Consider the following 25,149-nt stretch of genomic DNA (forward strand, 5'->3'; position numbering starts at 1 on the left):
ATTTTCAATTTTTTTTCTTTTGTGGACCATGTTTTGGGTATCATATATATTTATTTTAAGCCAAGGACATGAAGATCTCCTGAGTTTTGTATGTTTATGTTTAGGATTCACTGAGCAGCAAGGTCTGTATGTCACATGAGGAATCAATCCATTCTGTGGTTTGCTTTTGTATAACTAATAGAAAGCTACCCTGACAGGCCCTACTGTGGAGACTTTCCTTGCTTCGTCAGTGTGCCTTCACATGTGGCTGTGTGGGCTTGTGCCTGGGCTTGTAATTCTGCTCCAGTGATGTGTGCTTCTGTCCTTTCACTGATAGCACATGTTCAGTTGATACAGCTATATGTACACTGTAGAACTGTGTAGCCCCTCCTCAGCAAGGATGCATTACCACACGCTCCTCCTAAAATACAGAGGCGAACAGGAAGCCACGAGCTCCCCAATTCTTAAAATCTTCAGGAGAAGTTAGGCGGATAATCCATCTCCTACAACAGTAGCTTGTATGTGCTGTGTAAAAGATTTGCATTTGTCAGCACAGTTTCTGTATCAGGGTCTCAGGGATGTTGGGTGCCCTAGGGGAGTTTCAAGGTGCAAAAATTGTGTTAATATCTAAGAAACTGCACAAGTGCCATGTATCTATCTTTTATTGCTTCATAATTCTGTAAAGTATTATATATCTTTCCTTTCATCTGGAGTTTTATCTAATCAATGGTTCTAGTTTTCTTATTCTTATTAGAAGTGTATATTAGATTTAAAATTTTCAAGTTATTAAAATGTAAAATAATTAGCAATTAATTAATAGATGTAATCAGATAGATAATATACTTCAAAACACTGTCTCCATGTTGTCAGTAGGTTTTGCCTAGTTTAGTTTCTTTTGATAGAAAATTTAAAAAAATCAAAAAATCTGACTTAGGTTTTAGATGATTTCCGAAAGGGGACAATTACTGGTTTCTTAATTGAGAAAACATGTTACAGTTGGCACCAGGGATAAACTTGAAGCCTAGTGGGATTCACAGTTATCACCAGCTGGCTCATGTCTGTTCAAATGCTGCATGGACACTGCCTTCACTGTAGGAAAAATGCATTTGGAAGGTGGGTACTGTCCTCACTGTAGGAAAGACACCACTGGAAGGTAGTCACTGCCCTCACTGTAGGAAAGATGCCACTGGAAAGCGGGCACTGCCCTCACTGTAGGAAATACAGCACTGGAAGGCAGGCAATCAACTTACACCTCCATTACTGGAAAATATTGTTCATGCCTCGACTGAATGCCATCTAGAGGCAACTGCCAATTAATATGGCATAAAGTTTGGAACATCGTGGATTACCGGCCCTCCTTTATGAGCATCATTTATTAGCAGATAACGAGAGAAGGGAAATAAACTTTATAATTACCAGCTATTAATACTGGGCGGAGTACGGGTAAGGGCTGAGGTCATTTTGTGATCCCTTCTCTTTGTGGATTCTATCAGTTATTTTTCTGTTGTTGTGATAAAACACCATGACCTAATGCAACCTACAGAGGGAAGGGTTTATTTGGACTTACAGTTCCAGAGTGATAAGAGTCCACAGTGCCAGGGAGACATGGTGACAGGCATGCAAGAATGGGAAGCCGAATCAGACCTTAACTGCAAGTACAAACCAGAGAGAGCAAACTGGAAGCTGAGCAATCTCAAAGCTTCCCCCAGCCAGGCCACACCTCCTGAACCTTCCCCCAGCCAGGCCACACCTCCTGAACCTTCCCCCAGCCAGGCCACACCTCCTGAACCTTCCCCCAGCCAGGCCACACCTCCTGAACCTTCCCCCAGCCAGGCCACACCTCCTGAGCCTTCCCCCCAGCCAGGCCACACCTCCTGAGCCTTCCCCCAGCCAGGCCACACCTCCTGAACCTTCCCCCAGCCAGGCCACACCTCCTGAGCCTTCCACCAGCCAGGCCACACCTCCTGAGCCTTCCCCCCAGCCAGGCCACACCTCCTGAGTCTTCCACCAGCCAGCCCACACCTCATGAGCCTTCCAGCCAGGCCACATCTCATGAACCTTTCCCCAGCCAGCCCACACCTCCTGAGCCTTTTCAAACAGCATCACCAAATAAGAAACCAAGTGTTTACATTTTTCTTAGATTTATACATTTAGATTTATCCATAAGTACTTATTTTGCTCATATGTGTTTCTGTGTACCCATGCATACCTTGTACCTGCGGAGTTCATAAGACGGTGTCAAATCCCTTTTGGAACTGTAATTACACATGCCTGTGAACTGCCATGTGGGTCCTGGGAATTGAACCCCAGTCTTCTGCAAAAACAGCAAGCACTCATACCATCTGAGCATGCTTCCGACTCTATAGGAGCAGAGTATTTAAATGTCAGAATATATGAGGGATTTTTGTTGTTGTTGTTCTAACAAAGGTATGGTGTCTTTTTATTTTTTAAAAAAATAAATCATCTTCATACTTGTATTGCCCACCAATCTTTTTTTCTTATCGTGACCCAATTCAGAGATGTTTCTGAATCATTACAATATATTATATACTTCTTTTCATCTGGAGTTGTCACTTTATGTTCTCAAGTTGAGAATGGTTTCCATCCTTGGAGCCAGAAGGAAATTCTCAATTTCACTGTAGCCACAGGTACTGCAGGTGTAAATGCAATGCGTCTTCTCTCCAATGCGTTACCTTGTTTCAGCTGGGATATGGGTAACTCTGCTCTAGGTTTGAGTATTAATTTGAAATGTTACGGGTTCTTTCTTAAAAGAAAGTCAAACTGTGTTTACTTAATGTTTACCTGTCTTCAGGTAAATATTTGTTAAATAAGTTATTGAATTGTTAGTAGCTGAGAAATATTAGTTGTTATGAGATGTAGGTGTGCTTTCCTCTTTCATGATCTGTCATTTCCATTCTATGCACAATCCCATAACTATGTGTGTGTTTCCAGATGGTCCTCTTTTTAATGTAATTTCATTTTTCCTTTTCTTTCTAGCTTATAACTTACATATTTATGGTTACAACATCACTAACACATCAATTTTTAAAATCTGAATTACTCATTCTTTATTTCTGTCATCTCATAACCTACCTAGTATCAATGTATCTGTGATAATCAATTTACAATATTATTTTTCCTGCTTAGAACCAAAACCAGAGATAATTTATTTTTAGTATCAGCTTTGATTGCTGTAATTTCTACTGGATACTGAGGCTTTACTGACTCCCCAAACACTTCCCCCCTTCATACCCACTCGTGCCACGCCTCTGCTCTGCACCAAGAGCTCTCTCTTAAGTATGCAATGTTCTGTTAGTGAATCGGGTAACTTCCCACCTCTCTTCTTCCTCCTCCCCTCATCTCATCTGTGCAAATCCAACGCCAAAGGATTTCTTCTAACTCCATGCAATCTAGTAGGATGCATACTGTATTTCTTAGCATTGTGTATATTTTGATAAATCCAGTTCATCATCATTCTTGGCATAAGCAAATGTGGAATGTTTGCAAACTAGTCTTAAGAAGCATAAGGAATGGACCTGTTTCTCTCTGGTTTTCATGAGTTAGAACTTGCATACCTTCCCGCAGGTTCAAGAGGCATTACACTGAAGGCTTATTTTTCGCCTATCCTGGATATAGATAAAATAGTGGCAGGATCTTCTAAGGGATCGCAGAATGATCCTGTCTTCTGCTCTTAAGAAACTTGCCTCAGTCTTACAGAGGCGGTGTGTCTGGGACTAGACTGGAAATAATTCTCTCTTGCTAGCTGAGTCTCCTGTGGTGATTTTCAGGAAGCCCGCCTCCAGAAGTTTAGCTGCTCAGCATAGCACGTAGGTCTCGCGTGGTCTGGTATGATTACGTGGCTCCCCTTTCATTCTAAACAACTTCCCTTCATTCACCTCTTGCTCCTACACTTTCCTTCTAGTCAGCTGTATTCCACTTCTTCCATACTCTGGAATGTGACACGTTTTCATCCTTCTTCTTGACTTCTTGTGTCACACTGAATTTCCCCATGCTTGCCTCCTCCTTCACGTTGTCTTTACTCGGTTTGCCTTCAGTCATTATCTGGATGCAGTTGAAAGCTACTTTCTCCAGGAAACCTGCTTAGATCATCTTGATGTGTTTTCCAACCCAACTTCCTTTCCATGTTTAGATGCCTAATGCTAAGCAACACCCTCTGGGTCACTCTTGTTCTTATATTTTCTTCTTTATTTCCTTTCCTTTTCTTTCTTTCTCTTTCTTTGTTTATTTTTTCCCCTGTGATAATATCCTTGAGAACTCAGTCAAGGTGTCATGGTTTCAGCCCACAGTTAGCTTGTTTCATTGCTTATGTGCATGGGACAAGGCAGACACAACATGCCCTCTACACCACGGTGGAGGCGTACAATAGGGCGGAACTGCTTACCTCATTGCAAGCAAGAAGAAGAGCAGGAGCCAGAGCTCATGGCCGCTGCGCTGCCTTCTAGCTGGTGCACACGCGAGAAGAAGAATCATTAGGAAATCATGGATGACTTCAGCAGAAACTTAGAAGAGGCACAAGAACATAGATTTTTGTTTTTCAAATAGCCCTTTCTTTTTGCTTTACTGTCTTCCCCACTCTAAGTAAATTATAAAATTTCCTAAAGGCCCAGGGAGTCACTTCCAGGAAGACAGCAGCAGCTCATTTAGAACACAGAATTCATTTTCTCAGATGAAAGGGGTGAATCCTCGATTAGATTTTCTCTGGAAAACAGATTTGCTTTCGATTGCTGTGATAAGTACCATGGCCAAAAACAATTTGAGAAGGATGGATTTATTTGGCTTACACATCTGTAAGATGATTCATCAGTGAGGAAAGTCAGGGCATGAACTCAGGTCAGAAACCCAAAGGTAGGAATTGAAGCAGAGCACATTGAGGGATGCTACTTACTAGCGTGCCGCCTTAGCTTGCTCAGTGTGACTTTGTCATGCCTCTCAGGACCTCCTGCCTAGGGATGGCAGCACCCATCGCTGCATGGGTCCTCCTACATCAATCCTTCACTAAGAAGATGCCCCCACAGACTTCCTTACAGGCCAGTCTGCTGAAGACATCTTCTCAACTGATGTTTCTTCTTCCCAGATTCTGTCATTGACAAAAAGAACAAATAAACAACAAACAACAACAACAACAACAAAACCTAACCAGCACAACAGGTAGAAGTTGGGACAGAGATACATGATGACTTTCGCTTCCTTAGCTCTCCTGAAGACAGCAATTAGAAGCATGCAGCCATCATTACGTTAGGAAATTTTTACACAAGCTCTATAGACAAGTATAATGAGACCTTCGCAAGAAAAGCATCATCAGAATGAATCACCGTCACTAACTCCTAAAGCTAAGAGAAAATGGACACCAACAATAATAGATGATAAGATGAATTGATCCACATAGATGAAAGTGATAAATAATGTGCAGATTTGCACCGATTTTTGTCCACCCACAATGTTGTTTGAATTCACAGCTTACTTCAAAATTCCTTTGAAAAGTGCTATTTGTTCAGAGAGTACATTTAAATATAGTATCAGAGGCTTAGGTGAACCCTCTAGCCACCTCGCCTCTGGTCCTTTGGCAAATTTCAGAGAGGTAGAAGGGTAATTCTTAGTATTTTCTGCATTATGGATGCTTTCATTCCATTTTTTCAAAAATACTGTCTATATCTTCAAATAAATACTATTTGTGTGTAAGATGCTGCTGCCAGAAAGCCTCATTTTGTGTTAGATGACAGCACTTCTGCACTTAGAAACTGTCACCTGGATTAGCTATGTCACCAAGATGCTCAGGACACTCCTCCTGGGTCCCTGTGTGTCTTGCAGTGGACCGTCACTTCCATAAAACACCATGCAAGGGCAGCTTTCATCTCTGAGCGCCATCTTTCTTCATGTCCTTTGGGCTTCTGTGTTGCGTATGACATTTTGTGTTTGAATTTTGTTCACTCTCCCTGATTCCTGTGCTTATTTCGGATTTGAATTCATTTGTTAACTCTGGTCAGCTCCATGAAGATGTGTCATAGCCCTCCCACCTGTGCCTTCTCTAAAGCCCCCATGCAGGGCCGAGAATTTAAGTGTCCCTATGAGATATTTGTTCATTATACTTTTTGCTCAGATATTAGAATGACTGGGACTAATTTCCTACTAATATACTAATCATATCATCTAGCTTTCACTCTGGTCATTGCCAGGGATACAGTTCTGCTCCTGGCTGTCTGCTTCTCAGTACTAAGAAGACAGGTTTGACAGCATGAGATGATTAAAAATGTTTCATGTTCAATTAGCCTCTTTGGATTAAGTCTATCCAAGGCACTGGCAAGCACTTACAATTTGTATTATGGTATTGTTTTACAACTTGAAAAGGGCATAGCTAGCTTAAAACTTAAACTATCCAAAGCATCCTTTTGAAACAACACCACCAGATGAAAGAATTATAAATCTAAGAAAAGCGAGTGGAGCCAAGTAGAGAATTGAAAAAATAATGCAACAAAACTCAAAATGAAGAATTTATTTAATCTAACAGAAATAGGGGAAAGGTAGGCAGTATAAATGGCTTCTGAATCTGCAGCGGCATCCATTACCATAAGATCCCAACATGAGGGAAGCGAGGGAACGTCCACTATGTGGAGCATCATGGGAATAAAGTCAGGGGCAAAGGTGGCTGGCTGATGTTAGTGCACGGTGGTCATGTGTGAGTGTGTGCTCTGCCAGGAATGCAGGACTGGGCTCTGCATGCAGGAACTGCTGAGGGACGAGTGGTCTGGCCAGCCAAATTCCACCCCGTTTCAGCCTTATAAAAGTTGCTCTGATTTGGGGTTCTTCCAAACTCTCCCGCTTGAAGGCTGAAGCTTCTCTCACTGCCTCTGGTTTTGCACGTACCCCAGCCACAGGGCTGAAAACCAACGCTGAAACATCAGGAGCCTCTCTTACGCTTTCAGTGTTTCCAACCCTTGATGCAGTATAATTTCTTCTCCCCCATGATCATGGCCATTTTGAGTCTGTACCTTTGCTTTTGAGTAAATTTTCATTTTTTTATGTGGCTTTAAGTTGTAGTGACTCTCACACTGTTGCAGAAAAAATGAAGAAAAAAATCCAGAAAGGGCAGATTCATGAAAGAAAAAATGTAAATTACCAATATATAGGCAAACATGTAATTGTCATAGTAATAAATTAGATGTCAATTAAAAGACAATTTCTTGGCGTATATGAAGTTTGTAAGGTTTCGGAAAGCAGGCAATCAAAGGATGCTCAAATGTTCAAACATTCGCAAGCAGCTCTGTTTACCACATAGAGAAAATTGAGGAGGGAGAAGTGGTTAAATAGAGATGGCCGAGGACAGATGATGTCGAGGATGTCGTGGGGGAACATTTGGTTATTTAGTGGCATCAGGAGAAACATTTACAATTTGTGGCAAATAAGATAAAACAAATTATATACTACTGCCCCTACACACACACACACACACACACACACACACACACACACAGACACACACTCACACACAGACACACACTCACACACACACAGACACACACACACTCACATACACACACACACTCACACACAGACACACACACACACTCACACACACACAGACACACACACAGACACACACACATGCACATGCACACATACACACACACACACACACACACACACACACACAGAGGACACTGTCATAGTGGCCATCATATTTTATGTCTTATACCTTGTGTCCAACAGTGAAAATATATTACTTAAAAACTGAAAAAATATATATCCAGTAGTAGTTTGACTTTGGTGGACAGATCCCCTCACCTGTCACGGTTCTCCCTGCTGCTTGCTCTTATATTCTCTTTCTGTGGACCCCACAGCAGCAGTGGCCTTTCCAATGGTGTCTCTTATTACAATATCCTACAGTCTTCGGGTACTTCGGGTGAGCATTGACATTACCAGGTTGTCTCTTTTGAGCCTCAGTACCACGGCTTTGTTTTTGTTACTCTCCATCATCACTCAGTGTCACTGAATTCAAGTTGCACTTTTGAATGTTTTTATCTTTTTCTTCCGTACTCAGCAGCCATTCATAGGCCTGTATGATTACAGATTGATTTGTAAAGCATTAAATCCTTTTCCAACATTAAAGCCCTTTGCTCTGTCGTTGAGTGTGACATTTCCTCCTCTCCTCAGGAGGGAGCAGAGCCACCACAGTATCCACAAAAGATGTTTTGGCCGAAGTGCTACAATTTAATGTAAAGCTGCCAGTCAAGATGAAGAACAAGTCTATGCAAATTTTCTGATAGGTGTCATAGTTCCAGTGGAAAGGCAAGCATTCTGTGAAAAGTTTTAGAAGAATATACAGACTGTTGAGTGTTTTCCTACACATGGCAAATGGCATTTCTGAAAACGGTTCTCACAAACAGGTGGATGAATACACAGTGCCTGGTGGAAGGTGCTGCTTGTGTACATCAGATGCTGGTACAGTCAAGGATCACAGCTGTGGGCATAGGAGAGCCATGTCCTCATCCTGGTTAAACTGAGTGGTTTGCTCTTGGGAAGTGCCATAGCATGCCTGCATCCTGGCTACACATGGTAGAGGCCACACCCCTTTTAAAAATCCCCCACTCATGCTGGGCAACACCAGGCACTACAGGTTCCCAACCAAAGAATTCCACTCTGCTCTGAAAAAAGGCAAATGTCTAAAAACTTCCTTTCTGTGATTATTTTGCCTTTAGACTTTCAGCTAATTTCTCCTGAGGAAACTACGATTATTTATATGTTAACACTAATGGCACCCAGCCCTCCCCCAACCCCCGCCCCCAAGATGACTGGCTGCCTTATTAGGTGAGAAAGAACACTGGCGTGCAAGATTCTAGTTAAGGGGAAAGCATGTCCAGACACATTCAAGAAAATATGGTAATTGGTAAAAATTTATTGAGAAAGGAAATAAAGATTTAAAGGAGAAGGAAAAAATAAAGTGTAAAACAGATTTTGTGTTGTGAAGATGGCCAGGCTACGACAGATCATCACTCCTCTCAGACAAGTTCATATGATAAGAAAAGTAAAGACAGTGTGGGAGATATTTTCAAGATTTGAGAACCAAATGTTACGTTTTTGTTCTTGTTTTTGTTTTTTTCAGTTAAAAAATAAACTCACAGTACTTACTGCGTAGATCCAAAAAGCAAACAAGGTGTTCTTTTCCTGGCATGCTATAGAGCAGTAGGGATGGAGAGGGCTTGGTCAGACACAGGATGCAAGCACCCACATCACTAAGGCCTCAGCAGCAACACCACTTGTATTGCTGGTCCACCAGAGTTGCCTCAGCTTTTCTATCTCAACTACTGTTCCCTTGGCTTCCTCCAATAAAGCCGTATCCTCTCTTCTTGGCTTAAAGCTCAATGAAGACTCCCCCTGCCCCTTTAGCTTTATTTTCTTTCTAAGCAGAGAAAATTTTTTTTCTCAAAAGTTCCAAATGTTTTACAAAGATTCATATTGTCTACAAAGAGACTCCCTTGTCCAGCTTGTGAGTAGTCCCTGGCTGACGCTGGCCGCTGGGGTGGAGTGAGGCCATCAGCCTTCCCCACAGAGCCTTCTGATGCAGATCTCTCTTGCTCTTTCTGCGTTAATGGGCCCGACAGAAAGGACTCCAAGGACTTGGAGGACTTATCCACAGGACAGTTGTAAAGCACCATGGATATGGAATTCGTAATTTAGACAGAAACCAAGTTATTCTGGTAGGCCACTGGAATGTTGGAATGTTGGAATGTCACATCCTTTGGACTGCCATGGCTGAGTGCATAATTTGTGCAGAATTGCTTTTGTTGAGACCTCACTTTATTGCTCTTGTCTGAATGTAGGTAAACCATTTTACTTCTCCCTGCTCCAACTCGCCATGTAAAATGACACTAACATGATGTGTATATCAGAATATTAGGGGCACTGGCTCAAATCCTCAGTCCTTTCATACAGCTGGTGTTCATAACTTATTGTTATTGATTCCCAAAGTAGACTCTCGCTTTGAGATGTCATCCAAATGTGGGTTTCTAATGGAGTTAACCAAGTATAGTAACCTGGCTTTATAAAATGGGAAACGATCTAAACATGACACTCAGTGGCACGTTTGAAGAGAAACTAAAGGGCAACAGGGAAGACCGGGAAGGACAGGTAGGAGTGAGGAGGGCAGAAGTTAAGTCTCAGGTCAGCATCAGGTAGCGCAGTTGTCAGCTCTGACTGCCAACAGGATTGATGTAAAACAAACAAACAAACAAAACCAAAAACCCCCAGGCAGTAATGAGTGACACCTCAGCCTGATGGCAAGGCTGTGGCCAGGGAGGTGGTCTTAGGAGGAGAGGCCCAACCTGAGAGTGGCTCGCACCACCCATGGGCTGCTGACTCAGAGCGGGAAAGCCAGGTGCGCCTGAGAGTCTCTTCTCCGCTTCCCCTTCACAGCCATGGGCCAAGCTGCTCTTGTACCTTTGAGGCCAGGAGAGACAGTATTCCTCTGTGAGCCAGAGCGTCCTTCCTCCTAAGGCCGCATTTTGTTGGATACTTACACACCGCAGTAGGAAAAAAAAATAACAAATGCAATTCAAGTGAACTACATAAATTCCACAGGCTGGCAAAGCCTTCTCTTGTTGTGTGGACAGTCACGCCCTGGATCTCTTTCTGCCTTCAAAGCAGAGCACATTGAATACCTCGATCCTTGTTTGTCTTAGTCACAAAAATGACCCTTCTTAATAAGCCCTTCCTCACTTTTCCTGTTGTGAAAAACAAACTAAACCCTGTTCTTCACCCTTTGCTGACCTGTAAGCTTCATTTTAGGCTTTTGGTAAGTAAGAGAACGTGAGAGCAGAGAACAAAGCCTCTGACCAGCACGGTGTCAGCTGTGGATCAGTAACGATTACAGGTTTCAGAAGTAAATAAGCATCTACAGCAAAGATTGTGTGACCCTCACAGAAACACAAGCGAAGCATAAGCATGCCAGTGGCACCAATGTGAAACACGGGGAAGTGAGCACTTTGCAGCAGGCTGGGGAGCAAGAGTCTATCAATGCCCAGGTTTCCATCTGTCTGAAGTTTCTCAGAAGAAGCTGCTCAGTGTGCCAGCAAATGCAAGGATGTGGCAGTTGGTTATTTATTCTTCACATGTTCCCCACTTTTGTGGCGATGAGCTTCTGCCTCGCTGCAATCTCTAACACAAATGAGAAGAGACCTATTTGTAGAGGAAGAGGTGCTTTGCTACCTCAAAAACAATCTTGTACCTGTTCTGAAAAGGAAGGGAAAGGAGAAAAGAAAAAAGTAAGGGACTTAAAAACAATGAAATGAGGTTTTCTGTTTTGTTACAAGCCCAAGGACAGCTCTGTTTCAATGCCTTTGCAATTTACATGCAATGGTCTTCTGGCAAGCAACAAAACAGCACACTATTTTCTGAGCCACGGGAACCGTTTGAAGAGCCTGATACATAGAGTTTCAAAATTCACCACTTGTAGCAGTACAGGTCAGCGGACTCTCCAACTGTGCATATTGATTGGATCCTGTGGTCCGCTGGGAGTTTATGTACATTTATATACATTGCCTCAAACCTGAGTTCACCCCCACAGCCGGACTGTTTGGAGGAAAGGACTATTCTGCTCCGAGTCTGAGCCCAGAGCGGGGTCTTCCAGGCTTGGGAGCAGCCTCTGTCGCCAGGCAGAACAGATACCGAGGCACAGCCATCCTCAGTAACAAGAGGACATGTGTTCTTTCCTTTGTGTCCTCTACACACATTATCAACACCTCACAATAACACAAGTGGAGAATGGGTAGAGCAGACAGAGCAGGACTCAGGCCCTGCCCGAGTTGTACAAGATGATAACTGGGCAGCCGGTGCGGACGACTGGGCAGCCAGTGCAGGGACGCCTCTGGTCCATACTGGAGCTCATGCCAGTGGGGCCTGTGTTTCCAAAGTGCCTTCTCTAACTATGTCACATAGGTATTTCCCACCAGTTGTTATTCAGTGTTTTAGGGAAAGCAATAAAAGTGCATTAGAGAGAGAGAGAGGCAGGTGGCAAGACTGGGGCGTCAGGGCTGTCATCCGCCTGTTTTACAGTCAAGGTTGAGCTGAGTCACTTGCCTCAGTCTGATTCTGGATGGCAGGCCACAGGGGTTGGACTGGCCGCTTTTCTGGGTGCTCTCATGACTATACACCAGGCTCTGGCGAAGCTGACCGCTGGCTCTCGCACAGGCATGGGATGTCATAGCAAGAACATAAATGTTGAGTGCTCAACAGTTAGGTGCAGTTAAGGACACGCCCCCTCCTTGCCTTGGGTTGGAATCCATACCATCTCAAGGCCCGCCAGCTACCCCGGGCACTGTGCTCCAGGCTTTCATTGACATGGCCTATTCAATGCCGGTGTCCAAGGGAGTGTAAACCATCTGTTTACATCTTCTTGCTTCTGAAAACTAAACTGATTCCAACAAGGCCATGAGAGAGTCTTTCTGAGGGCCATATCCTCCTGCGGAGGCCAGCAGGATTCCAGGTCACACTGTTGCACTGTTGCTCCCCAGTCAGCTTGTTTATACCAAAACTTCAAAGAGAAATCTCCTTTCCCATAACAGCCCCAAGTGTTATACCAAAGCGAGTGTAGCCCCCTGCCATATGCTCACGGGAGGAGCACTGTGTTCAGCGTGACTGTCACTGAGCTTCAGGTGGCCGAGTCTGATCACACTGACTGCTACACTTACTTGTCTGATTGGTGACAGCTGCACATCTGATTGTATCCTCGGCTCTAGATTTCGCATCTTCTTAGGCTTTATTCTTCTGGCCAGCCATCCTGTACGATTTTATATACGCCCAGCAATCATTGCATTTCATGTGGGTGGTTTTCTTTGTTTTTGTTTTTTGTTTTTTCTTATCGGGATTCAGAATGAAACCCAGCAAATTCCAGGTGGCATTGAAAGTAGTTTTCTGCGAGTCACACATTGATAAAGAATATAGAATCATACGTATGTCTTCTCACAGTTAGAGGTATCTATGTATACATATACATGTTCATATTTGACATGCACTAATGGACTCCATGTCCACATATACAAACATGCCTTCAAGTTACTCGTTGGTCTCTTTTTGATAGGTCTGCTAACCAACACAAAATCATCTTTCTATCACATCAATGTGACTTATAGATGGACTAACTTCAAAAAGATTTAAAATCCTTTAACTTTTCCTTTGGGTTCTTAAAGGATTATGAAAAATTAGAAATGATATTCCATGACTTGGATAATATCTATTAGGACTGAGTAGTCTAGATTCTGACTCTGAACACTGTCCTGCTGTGGGTCTCTGTGTTAGGTGCCATCGACTGCAAGAGGAAGCTTCTCTGGTGAGCGCTGGGTGGTGCTTGGTCTAGGGGCAGGATCATGGCATCAGAAGCCATTCATTGATATGCTTTTAAAGACATGGCTTTTGTTATTTTTATGTATGTTTATATGTGTGTGTGTGTGTGTGTGTGTGTGTGTATGTGTGTGTGTGTGTGTGTGTGTGTGTGTGCTTACAAAGACCAGAAGAAGTCATGGATCACCTGAAACTGAAATTGGAGGCAGTTGTGACTGCCTAGTGTGGGTTGTGGGGATTGTTGGGTCTTCTGGAGCGCACACGTGCTCTTCCCTGCCGACTCATCCCTCCAGCCACACTCGCTGGTTCGCCATGGTTTTGAGCTGCATACATTGGTGCTGACTGCAGAAGTCTGTGGTTATTATCCATATAGTCCACTTATCCTTACATGATACCAATACACTTTGTCTTTTCACAAATGGTAATTAATATATATATATAGCTCTGCAGCAGTGTAGAGTGAGGTCATTAAGCTTTCCTAGTGTTTGGATAAAACTCTTCAGTGCACTTGAACCTGTGAGATTGACTGGATTTCGCATGACAAATGCTGTGAGACAAAGTGGCAGCCCAAGGAGAGCAAGTTCAAGACAGAGCGTTTCTTCCTCACAGGGGAGAAATTAGACCTTACATTAATTTTTTTAAATTAATTTATTTAATCACTTTATAGCTGGGTAACAGCCCCCTCCCTACCTCCTCTCCTTTCAGTCCCACCCTCACTTTGTAACTCTACCAGAACTGAGGCTGGAAAGAAGGAACCGGAAATGGAAGTAGAGAAAATTATCTCTACAGAGGAAGCAAATCCTCAGAGCCCTGACGCCAAACGAATTTAGTTGTATCTCCACAGATGCTTTCTTTTTATTACTTTGAAAAAGAAAGAAAAAGAAAGAAAGAAAAGAAAAAAGGCAAAACAACAAGAATGAAAGAGGGAGGAGGAAAAGTGGGAGAAGATGGGAGCTGGGAAGGAGGCGAGGGCCATTTTCCACTCTCTCATTCCTACAGGACTGTGGCTGCAGTCTGCCTAGTCCACACATAGTGTGCAGAACGTCCGCATGAGAGAAAGCTGCAGGGAGGCAGGAGAGTAAGTGTTTGAGTCTCTCACCAGAAGCACTGAACTAGCGTGACCCTCCACTGACTGGGCAGTCACATAAATCAGGCTACGCCGCCTTCCCAGAAGCACTCTGATTAACCAAGGTTCATTTCATGTAAAACAACAACAGAGAGAAAACAACACTCACATCAGAAGCTTAACGTTGATATTATTTATTTTCCTCTAAGTGGGCGTTTCGATCCACTATCAGCTCTAAAAAAAACTAACATTCACAGAACTAAAAAATCACCTAAGAAAACAAGGAAAGAATAATCATTCTCTCTCCAGTGGTGAAGGTGGGGCTGGACAGCGTTTATGGGTGTGGTGTGCACATGGGATAGCGACATGGCAGATGAGGGCAGGAGATATGCACGTCTTCATGACTTAGCATGGTCCTCAGTCCTAGAAAAGGCCTGTCGGGGTCTTACAGGTGAAGGAGAAAGCTCTAAACCATCAACAGCATCCTGGTTTGGGCTTTTGAATGGATGCTTAGTACTGCCTCAGAAAAATCAACCTTAATATGTAAGGATCACTGAGTCTACAGGGAAAGAAGCTGGCTCAGGCCTGGGCGGGGGCGGGGGCGGGGGCGGGGCGGGGGCGGGGGCGGGGGCGGGGGCGGGGGCGGGGGCGGGGGCGGGGACACTACTTCTCTGCTTCCTTTCCTGTCCACAGTCCCAGAACCCTCACCATCCTGGAGTGCTCAACCTCCATTGCCTTAACAGAGCTGCAGGCAGAAACAGAAACAAAACAAACGCAAATCTTAAAAACCTAAGCCTAGTGGGGTGCCGACCTACGACACAGCGCCCTTGTGGTCATTTTTGCGTAATCTTGATATGCTACGCTGTGTTTGGCAAATAACTCAATCGTTTTCTAGTTCACACAAATGCCCTTTCTAGACATATGAAGGAGAGCAGCCAGGGACACATGAGCACAGCTAACGTGATACAGGTGGCAGAATGCGCAGGGTAGTCCGGCGAGGTGGCACATGTGAAGTGACTCGAAATGACAAAGCACTGTGGGAATGACTCTCATCACCATCTCACTGAGACAGCCGAACATCTGATGCGCTAAGGGACAGTAAGACCCATGAAGGGCCAAAGTGTGGGCGGGCTGGATTCAATGCTATAAAGAACCTTCCATGTCTAACATTTGGCACTTGACATTGATAATGTATACGGAGAGACACACCTTGGGCTTATAAAATAGAAATTTGAATTTAAAAATATATATATTATGAATATGGTAGGATACAAATTGATGCAAAAATATGTTTTGCTTTCCCTATCTCATGATTTTAAACATCATGCGATTTTGTGGTACGAGGTGCTGAAGGAGAGTGAGGAAGCCTTTGGTTATGTCTCAGAAACGCTTTCACAGTATGTGTTATTACAGTGCTGAAGCAGACCCAACATCTTCATACTTAGTACTGAACCAGAAATAACTAAACACTGATGGAGGCAATTATAATAATATGTTTAGTTATACTGTTTTGAACAGTGAATTTTTGTTTACAAAAAAACAGTCAATATTTTCTACTCAATATATTTTGAGTTAGGTCTCTGAGATAGTCTGGTAATTCTGGTATGCAGGAATTACATAATGCCTCCATTGCTACAGTTAGGTAGGTGGCCTGAGGCTTTAGCTGAAAGAAGATGGCGTCTCAGAAACATACACCTCTCCTCTCTCAGGCTAACGAGTAACTGTGGCGAGATCTCTATACCCTGATAGAATTACTTGGGACAGTGTTTGGTAGTCAACCATTTTCCAAGCTGAGGAGCTGCCCGAGTGCTCAGTAGCTTTGCCTGACAAGGCCAAAGCCGTGGTTTCTGGAAGCCTCTGTTAAAGAATTGTGAGCAGCCACCTCGGAAGGTAATCCTCACGTTTTCTTGAGTCCCAGCTGCCATGTCACTGTCTTCATTTCAATCCTAGGTAAGTTATAAAGTGCAATGTGTAGGGCTGAACCACCGGACAGAACGTAATGAACACGACCCTCCCACCACGGAATGCCACATTCAGATGACTGGCAGTCACCGCCCCCCACCAGAGAATGGAGCATGCGCATTACGCTTGCTTGCCCTTGCCCACACGGTTACCATCATCAGCCCCCCCACCCCACCCCGTCACCGCAGCTGTAGTGTCAGATCAGGAGGCACAGCATCAGGACACTGTCCAGTTTGGGTGTGTAAATATTATTCTGTGCTTCTCGGCCCACTTGGCAAACACTTTCTTCTCGGTGATAAATCTGTGTCCCCCGTAGGGGGCCCGTTCGTGGAGAAAATACTCGTTGCATTCATCCTTTCCATTTTCATAGTAATGATAGGGGACTTTCCTATACCCTCCTGTCCTGGAAAAGGGAAAAGGGAAGGAAGATTGAGCCAAGGAAGAGACAGGCATTTACAAGAATCCATTACGTGCCCAGTAGATACATTGACTTCAAACCCTCATCGATGAGCTCAGTTAAAAGCCGTTACACATGAAAGCTTTTAGGGAGAAGGACCAGTTCTTAGTGCCCTAATAGATCAAATACAATTTACATAGCACACCAATTACATTCAAACACACGGCTCACTCTCAAAGCGGAAGATGCCATAAGACAGAACCAACCTTACAAAGCCCAGTGCTTGTGAGGAACAGGCGAGGAAACTGAGTTCTGCAGTGGCGTTTGTGGTTCACCTGCGCTGTCTTAGCCTTGATGGCTACAGGGCAACTGCGTACCCACGACAGCTGTGACCCATCGTGGAATGCTAACAGTACGATTAGTGCTGTCTGAATCATATTGGTAGAGGAACTTTAGTCCACCGCTGACTAGCACGGCCCCCTGGTTAGAAGGTGACCTGCCAGCCACCATATACTGTGCATAAACACACATGTGTAAAACAAGACCCTGGCAGATGAGTCACACAGTAGTGAAATAATATTCGCAGGAACTCTTGCTGAGCCAAATGTTTCTGTGAGGTGTCCGGGCACTCTCTTTTTTGTGAGCAAGTAGAGCTTTTGGTTAACAGCTGTCCACCAAGCCCTCAGAAAGACAATGCAGCCTTGATTTTGCAAATTTAAATCACCGCTAAACTTGCTCTAGATTTCTAGGCCCCAAGTCCTGGATATGCGACTGATGAAGGGGGAATCTTTCCTTCTGGCATGTGACATCAGACTGTTGTAAATATTGTTTTCTTTCTGTCACTTTCAAAAGTGAGAACATGACACACTGACAGGAACATGTCATGTTGGCAACGAACACCCGGAAGTAATTGTCATATGATCTATTTCTAAGATTTATGGCATTAAAATGAATTGTGATATTTTGACAAGATATGAGAATTGGAGCTACATAAAAATAATTTCCTGTGATCTTACGTGCAGTAGGTGTCATTGATCATCCCGTAGACGTGGATGCTGTGGCAGGCGTCCATGGCCAGGAGGAAGGTAAACCACCCGGTGCTGAGATAGGCACCAGACTGGACTCTGGAGGAACAGAAACAGACAAAACAAAACACAGAGGGGCAAGAAAGTGCAGTTAGAGACAAGCCATGCTTGATCAGAACCACAGCATCCGTTATCAGGGGGCGCACTGAGAAACCTGACAGGACGTCAAGGATACACACTCACTGTGAATTATCTCTGAATAATTTATAGGCACACTCCTGCTCTTACCATCTTAAACCTCAAAGCTGTGCTGGGCGGGAGAGAAGCCATATGGCAAATATCCGAAGTCAAATAATCCTGCTCCCTTCAGGTGAAAATAATTTATCTGGCTTTCTGTAAGACCCAAATTAGAGGTGTATATCAGAAGACAGGTTTTCTGAACATTGCTCAGAGCTCTGATGAGCACTGAATGATAACGCAGTCTTGCTTACCTGCACACCCCACTTCCTCTAAGGTCCTTAGCATCTATCACACATACTGTAAGCCTGTGTTTTGTGCGGGTATGTATATACGGCTGTGTATGCAGATGTGTGCATATGTGAATTTGTGGGTATGTGATTGGGGGGTATGGATGTGTGCATATGTGTATATGTGAATTCGTGGGCATACAGATATGTGGACATATGGGTATGAGTACTAGGGATATGTGGGGGTGTATGTGATTGTGTGGGTGTGTGATTCTTTGTGTGTATGTGTATGTAGGTGTGTGGGTCTGTGGTTGTGGGGGGCGGTTGGGGTGTGTGGATGTACAGGTTTGTGGTTGTGTGGATATGTGGGTATGTGTATGTGGAGAGCATTGGGGGTATGTGGATGTACATGTATGTGATTGTGTATGTGTGTATGTGTGTGTATGTGTGGGCATATGGGTATGTGGTTGTGTGTCGATGTGGGTATGTGTGTGCGTGGCTTTGTGGTTGTGTTGGTGTGTGGGTTTGTAGGTATGTGCATATGTGAGTGTGTGTGTATGTGTGGGTGTATGGGTATGTGGGTATATGCGTGTGTGGATGAGTGTGTGGATGTGTGGATATGTAGGTATGTGGATGTGTGGGTGTGGGTTTGTGTGGGTGTTAATGTGTGGGTGTGTGGATGTATGGGTCTGTGGATGTGTAGGTGTAGGTTTGTGTATGTATAGGTGTGTGGATGTGTGGGTGTGGGTTTGTGTGTGCATGGGTGTGTGGAAGTGTGGGTGTGGGTTTGTGTGGGTGTGGATGTGTGGGTGTGTGGATGTGTGTGTAGGGGTGTGTGGTTGTGGGTTTGTGTACATATGGGTATGTGGATGTGTGGGTTGTGTGTGCATGGGAATGTGGATGTGTGGGTGTGTGGATGTGTGGAATGTGGATGTGTGAGAATGGATATATGGATGTAAGGGTTTGTGATCGTGTGCATCTGTCGATGTGTGGGTGTGTGGGTGTGTGGGTGTGTGCATTGTGCACAAGAGGAGGATGGAAGGACAAATGCAGTTGTCAGTTTTCTTCTTCCCATATGTGTCTTGGGTCTTAAACCCCGGCCATAGTCAGGCTTAGCCGCTCGTACTTTTACCCCTTCAGATTATGGATGTGCCTTTGGATGTGCTGGGGATTGAACCCAGGACCTTGCTAGGCAAGCCCTCTTGTGCTGGTTTCCAGCCCAGCCTGGCTGGACATGGAAAGTAGATACAGTGTAGGTAAACTGGTCCATGAAAGCGTCCAGATGTTCTCCTACACGGCTTTGCAGGCATCAGGAGATAAGCTGCTTCCTAAAACCTGCTTCCAGCCTCTTGGACACATTTTACTGGTCATCTATAATGTGCCCATCACTGTTATAGATGCCGTAAATACAGAAGTTATGACCATTGTCTCTGTCTTTATGCCGACTAAAAGATTAAAGATTTACGTCCAGTTGCTCCATAAAGTTCTTCAGGGATTGCCTCTGTGATGAGAGTAACAGGAGTCTGGGGCTGGGCAGTCAGTGTGCTGAAAGAGAACAAGGCATTGAGGCCACGGCAGGGGATGCTTTAGGAAGATCTCACAGCAGAGGTATAGCCCAAACATGGATGTGCACTGTGCAAAGCTTGGCTTGTTTGGGGGAGGCTGTGCGTCTGGGGATGATTTCATTAGAGACAGTGCTGACTGCAGGGGTGTGCCAAAGGCAAATGGTCCAGGCTGAATCTCTGCATCTGTCCTCAGCCAAGCTGACCTAATTCATTCAAAACGCTCAGTCGTCTCTCTTCTGACATCTCTTCCTGCAGAGGCAAGTGGATTGCCCCAAGTTATCTGGCAGCTGTGCAAGGGCACTTCCCTCTAGACTCAGGATTGGCGGGAGCTCAGCCAGGGCTTCTCCTGACTAAAGCTCACATGCTCACCAGCACTCTGGGTGCAGCCCCAGCCAGAGCCCAGGGCCTGTTGATGTTCAGAACCCTAATACTGGGGATGTCTGTTCTTAACATGCTGCCATCCTTGGGTCTGAATTAGGACCCTTGTTTGTCTCCCTCCCTCCATTCCTCCCTCCCTCCCTGACTATTATCAACCTAGAACACATCAGCATTTCAGGAATTATATGAACTCACAGGGGGAGGTGAGAGCTGATTTTTTTTTGTAAAGATTATTTTCTAAACTGTTACGTGATTCTCCAGGAGAGGCCACTGAGGCCCGTCTGTGTCCTCTGTGCTCTCTTGTCTCTGAGCCTGAGCTGCTTTTGCTTAGGAATCCATCTCTCCACATCTGCTGGTGTGTGCTTTCCAAATGGTGAATGTAGTCTGTGGGAAATTGAAACCAGGACACCCACGCCAAGCCAAATCTTCAGGTGCTCAAGCCCTTGTATAATAGGCCAGCATTTGAATAGGACCTGAACACACTCCCAAAGGTTTCATGTCACCTCTAGATTAATTCTAACCAATGCAATCACTGTGTAAAGGGTTGGAATGCTACATTATTTAGAAGACAATGGCAAGCAAGCAATCTGTTAATGTATCCTAGGGATGCAATTCCCTCCACATAGTGGGAAACGATATTTGGATCAACTGCTGGGAGGTCATGAATCTGAGAGCACTGTGGGCCATGTATTTCAGACACTGGACCCCACTGGCTTGTCTGTAGTTTTCTATGGGATGCAAGTAGCAGTGGCAGAAAAGTGTCGAACATGTGTTCCGTGAGTGGGAAGGAGTCACACAGAGAACAACCTTCCTTTCAACATGGCATAGGCAGAAGGGGTTCTGTACTCCAGGGTCTCGGGGAGCACCAGGAAGGCAGGGCGAGTGCCTCCTTGGCGCGTGATTTAACACAAAGTCTCCAAGGTATACTTTGTGCACATTCTGTCATGTAGATGACGTTGCGTGGGTATTGCTCTTATTGAACTAGATGCTTGCTTTTCTTCTCGAGTCTTCCAAAGTTTTACCCATTTTATATCCTTCCCACATATCTTCATTAGGAGCTCAACTGGGCACAAGTAGAGATCAGTAAAACCACAGCGTTTCTCAGAATGGGCTATGTTTGTTTGAATGCTTTTATTTGTCAGAATTGAACACAGCATTTGCTTTATTTTCGGTACTGACTGTGTTAGAAGCTGGTACGATCTGATTGTGGGTGGGATACTCGTGGTAACACAGTTGGTCCCTGTGTAACAGGACACACTAATTGGCTTTGTGTTACAGTCAGAGCACAGTGGAGTGCAGGTGCCTATAAAAATATCTGCTTTCACAATCCAGCCTGGCCACTGACTGAAGTGCGAAGCTGCAGACAGCCTGAGAGCGTCAGTGCTCTTGCTTCTAGGTGAGAAGACTGAACTAAGTCCTATCTAAGAACTGTTGGAGACTGGTCTGATGTATTCTGATGCTAATTGCTGCCCCCCTTTCCCACAGTTTTGTTACTGCCCTGAACCTTGCCTCCCTGATTGGCTGAATAAATACACCTGGCAAGGCAGGAGCAAGGAGTGGAGTGAAGGTTCTGAGGGCTTTGGGCAGAGAGAATCTCGGGGAAAAAGAGGAGATGGGACAGAGGAGGTAGGAGGAGGAGAATCCCCACGGGATAGGAATAGAGCCATGTGGTCCAGAGAAGGGACTCTGAAGTTCCACATGGAAAGAGATGCAGAACATTAGCACGTATTTTGGGATTATGGATAGGAGGTTGCTCATATAGAAATTATTAGAAGCAGATGGAATAGATGGAGACTGGGAGTTATTGGAGGGTAGCTTAGGACGTAATATCTGCCTTGCCCCAGGTAAAGGCTCATTCAAAAATTCATCAGGTGTCTGAGCCTTCATTGATTGCTAGCGGGTTAGAAAATACCACCGTAAAAATAATTATAGGGCTAATAATAAATATTTATTAGGCATACTTCTAAATTAATGACAACAAAGGACTCTCCAAATTTTAAAACCAAGCAATTCCGTAACACCATGTTTACGTGTATGTTGATGATGCCTTTAATAAGCACATGAGTCACATGATTAATTAGGCTCCCTGGCAGGATGGACATGGGAAAAGAGGGAAGTAAACAGGAAGGTTTTACGTTGTGGAGGTACTAGCTATGCTGACTAAGGCTTTCAGGAGAGCTGCTCTGTGTGTCTGTAGAACCAAAGCTGCTCACAGACATGAGCAAAAGGAGGAATGCCGTGGGATCAGGGCATTGAGAGCAAACTTTAATTCCCAAAAGAATAAATATGCATTGAAGCATACTGTCATTCTTTTGATGGTTTCCTCCCATCACAGCTCAGGATAAATGGGGAACCCAGATGATAGCCTAGCTCAGGATAAAGGGGGGGTCCCTTGTGCAATATCGGGAACTTGACTCTGCAAGTATGCTGCTCTGCCTTCTCTGGTCCAGCCCAGGCTTGTCTGTGACTTTGACAATAAGCATTCCTAGTGGACCCCTCCAAGGTGGAGCAGGATGCAGCCATCCCAGATTTCTATCATCTATCTATCCATCTTCTTTGTTATCCAGGAAAAAAGGGTCACGAGTTTCAAAATTTGGCAGTTAGCCTAAGATCCTCCCACTCTACCAAATAAAGAGAGAAGAAAAACTATTTATGACACTTAGCTCCTTTTAGGCCTGACCCGATTTGTTTCTGGGTAGACAGTTTGCACTAATTAGCCCCAAAGCTTTCCCCAACATTACGTGTTATGTTTGATTTACTTGGGGGAGAGTCCCACTGCCCTGGTGCCCTGTCCTAAAAACAGGGCTTAATTAGACAGTGACATTATTTTCCCTCAACATCTCTGGTATTTTGAGACTTGAAATGTCATGAAGTTTCCTACCTATAGTACACTCTAGGGATCTCAGGGGGCTTCTCAAATACTCTGAGTAAGCGTTTCTCTAAGATGTTCAACATGGAAAAATACAGGTGGTAGCTAAACCCAGGAAGTCTTCCAAAACAACAGCAGTGGTTCTCAGCCTTCCTAATGCTACAACTCTCTAACATGTTGCAGTGGCCCCCAACCATAAAATCATTTTGTTGCTACTTGCTACTGTTATGAATTGTAATATAAGCAGGACATTAATATGTGACCCCCCCAAGGGGGTTGCAACCCCACTTTGAGGAGGAACTGGGTTCTGTGCGGCTGGATCTCGTAATTGGTACAGGGGCCACTTGCTGGTCTCCAAGCTGCTGCATGTGTAAGAATTGAGTGTAAATCCAACCTGAACAGACCTTTTGAGGTTCAATAATGACAACAACAAAGAAGGCAGTAACTGGTGTACATGGACTTATTTATACTTATTTATACTTATTCATATGCTCGCAGATAACTAGATTAGGCATCAATTGCCTTAGAAATTCGTAAATCTCTTCTGGGACACATAGGATGTTACAACTTGTCGCTCTTGCATGCTGAGTGGCCTTCAGCCATAGCAGCGTATACAACTCCCATATTTGGGGTCGATAAAAACAATTATCCCCATCTACAAATAAATCATCAAGTTTCCCACAGGGATAAGGGAATTTAAGGCCTGATTCACTGCGATTGGGGAGCTTAAATTAATGCTGCGGAATCATGACCCATGCAGGAGGGGAGGAAGGTGGGACTGTCACCAGGAAGCCGTCAGTCACTCTCACTCGTTTCCACTGGCCAGATTCTGCATCCCTCCTCCCCTCGGTGATCAAGATACTTACAACCCAGAAGCCACTAAGTGGACTCAGTCATCTCTGAGAAACATGATACTGTCATTGCAGTGACCTAGCACATGCTCAAAGGCTGGAAACATCTCATCTCTGGTTTATTAATAAGTATATGAGCCAATTTACCCTTCCATGGTCCCTGTATTACTAAGGGCCATGTCGTCTGTCCAACTATGATTTACTTATTTTCACCATCAATAATAATTTTGGCCATAGCATCTGTCCTTGTCTGCTCCTCAGATTTGTCCTTTCTCTTCTGGAGACATGCTGCGATGCCCTGTCTTCCATTCTCTTCTGAGTAAGTCCAGGGAGGGTCTGAGAACTCCAACATGGTGACTCTTCAAAAGAAAATTGGGCAATTCTGACTGTTTTGTTTATTTGGACCTAGTTTTCTGGTCATCCAGCACCACTGCTTCAGTGACTTACGTCACTGAATAACTTCCTCTAGGTCAATCTTGGTGCTGCTGGCATTACGGGTGACAGAGTTCTTTGTGTGGCCATAGCTAGGCAGCCCTGTGTTTGTTCACATCTCATTGTCATGGGCTCTCTTAAAAAAAAAACAGTAGGTTCCTACACACACACACACACACACACACACACACACACACACACACACACACACAGGCACACCCAGTTCTGGCTTAGGATAATCTCTGATTCTAAAGAGTTGGATTCTCTGTGATAAAAGTTCCCATTTGGTGCTAGGCAGTGGTGGCGCACGCCTTTAACCCCAGTCCTTGGCATGCAGAGACAGGTGGATCTCTGTGAGTTCAAGGTCAGCCTGGTGTACAAAGAGAGATCTAGGACAGCCAAGATTACATAGAGAAACTGTTCCTTAAAGAAACAAAAACACCTCCACCACCACCACCACCAGCCCCCCAAAATAGAAAAGAGAAAGGGTTCCTATTCTGCCTGATTTCTGTCCCTCTGCCACCTTTCAGGTCCCAGCCAAGCTTCCTACTTTGTTCTCCTCTCCTTTCAGGATTCTCTGAAGCCATCCGTGTTTGACTGATGCTGAATTACTGTCTGAGCTTTGGATGTAATCCTAGGAATTACCATATTCAGTCAGACTAGAGCTGAAGAGAGCACCTTGGCCTACAGAGGGGGATGTGTAGGAAGGAATAGAAAGGAGGCAGTGTTGACAAAGCGAGAGAAGTTGGCCAACTCTGTAGAGCGGCTGCCGGTCATGAGGTGGTTCCTGAGCGACACTTGGCTGACG

At 44.5% G+C, this 25,149-nt stretch overlaps 1 protein-coding gene across 4 annotated transcripts in view; it reads right to left on the minus strand.

Annotated features, from left to right (window-relative positions):
* Positions 1 to 14,573: 14,573 nt before the first annotated feature.
* The window catches only part of ST6GALNAC3 (ST6 N-acetylgalactosaminide alpha-2,6-sialyltransferase 3), a 498,355-nt gene continuing 487,779 nt past the window's right edge, over positions 14,574 to 25,149 (minus strand). For all 4 annotated transcript variants that reach the window (XM_084756393.1, XM_084756396.1, XM_084756394.1 and 1 more), the window contains 2 exons: positions 17,771 to 17,878; positions 14,574 to 16,760 (listed from right to left, as the gene is read on the minus strand). In XM_084756393.1, the coding sequence (XP_084612519.1) occupies positions 16,574 to 16,760; positions 17,771 to 17,878 (295 nt within the window). In that variant the 3' untranslated portion in view covers positions 14,574 to 16,573. The remainder of the gene's footprint in view (positions 16,761 to 17,770; positions 17,879 to 25,149) is intronic.

Source organism: Acomys minous (assembly GCF_964271855.1).
Source record: "Acomys minous genome assembly, chromosome: 14".
Taxonomy (NCBI): domain Eukaryota; kingdom Metazoa; phylum Chordata; class Mammalia; order Rodentia; family Muridae; genus Acomys; species Acomys minous.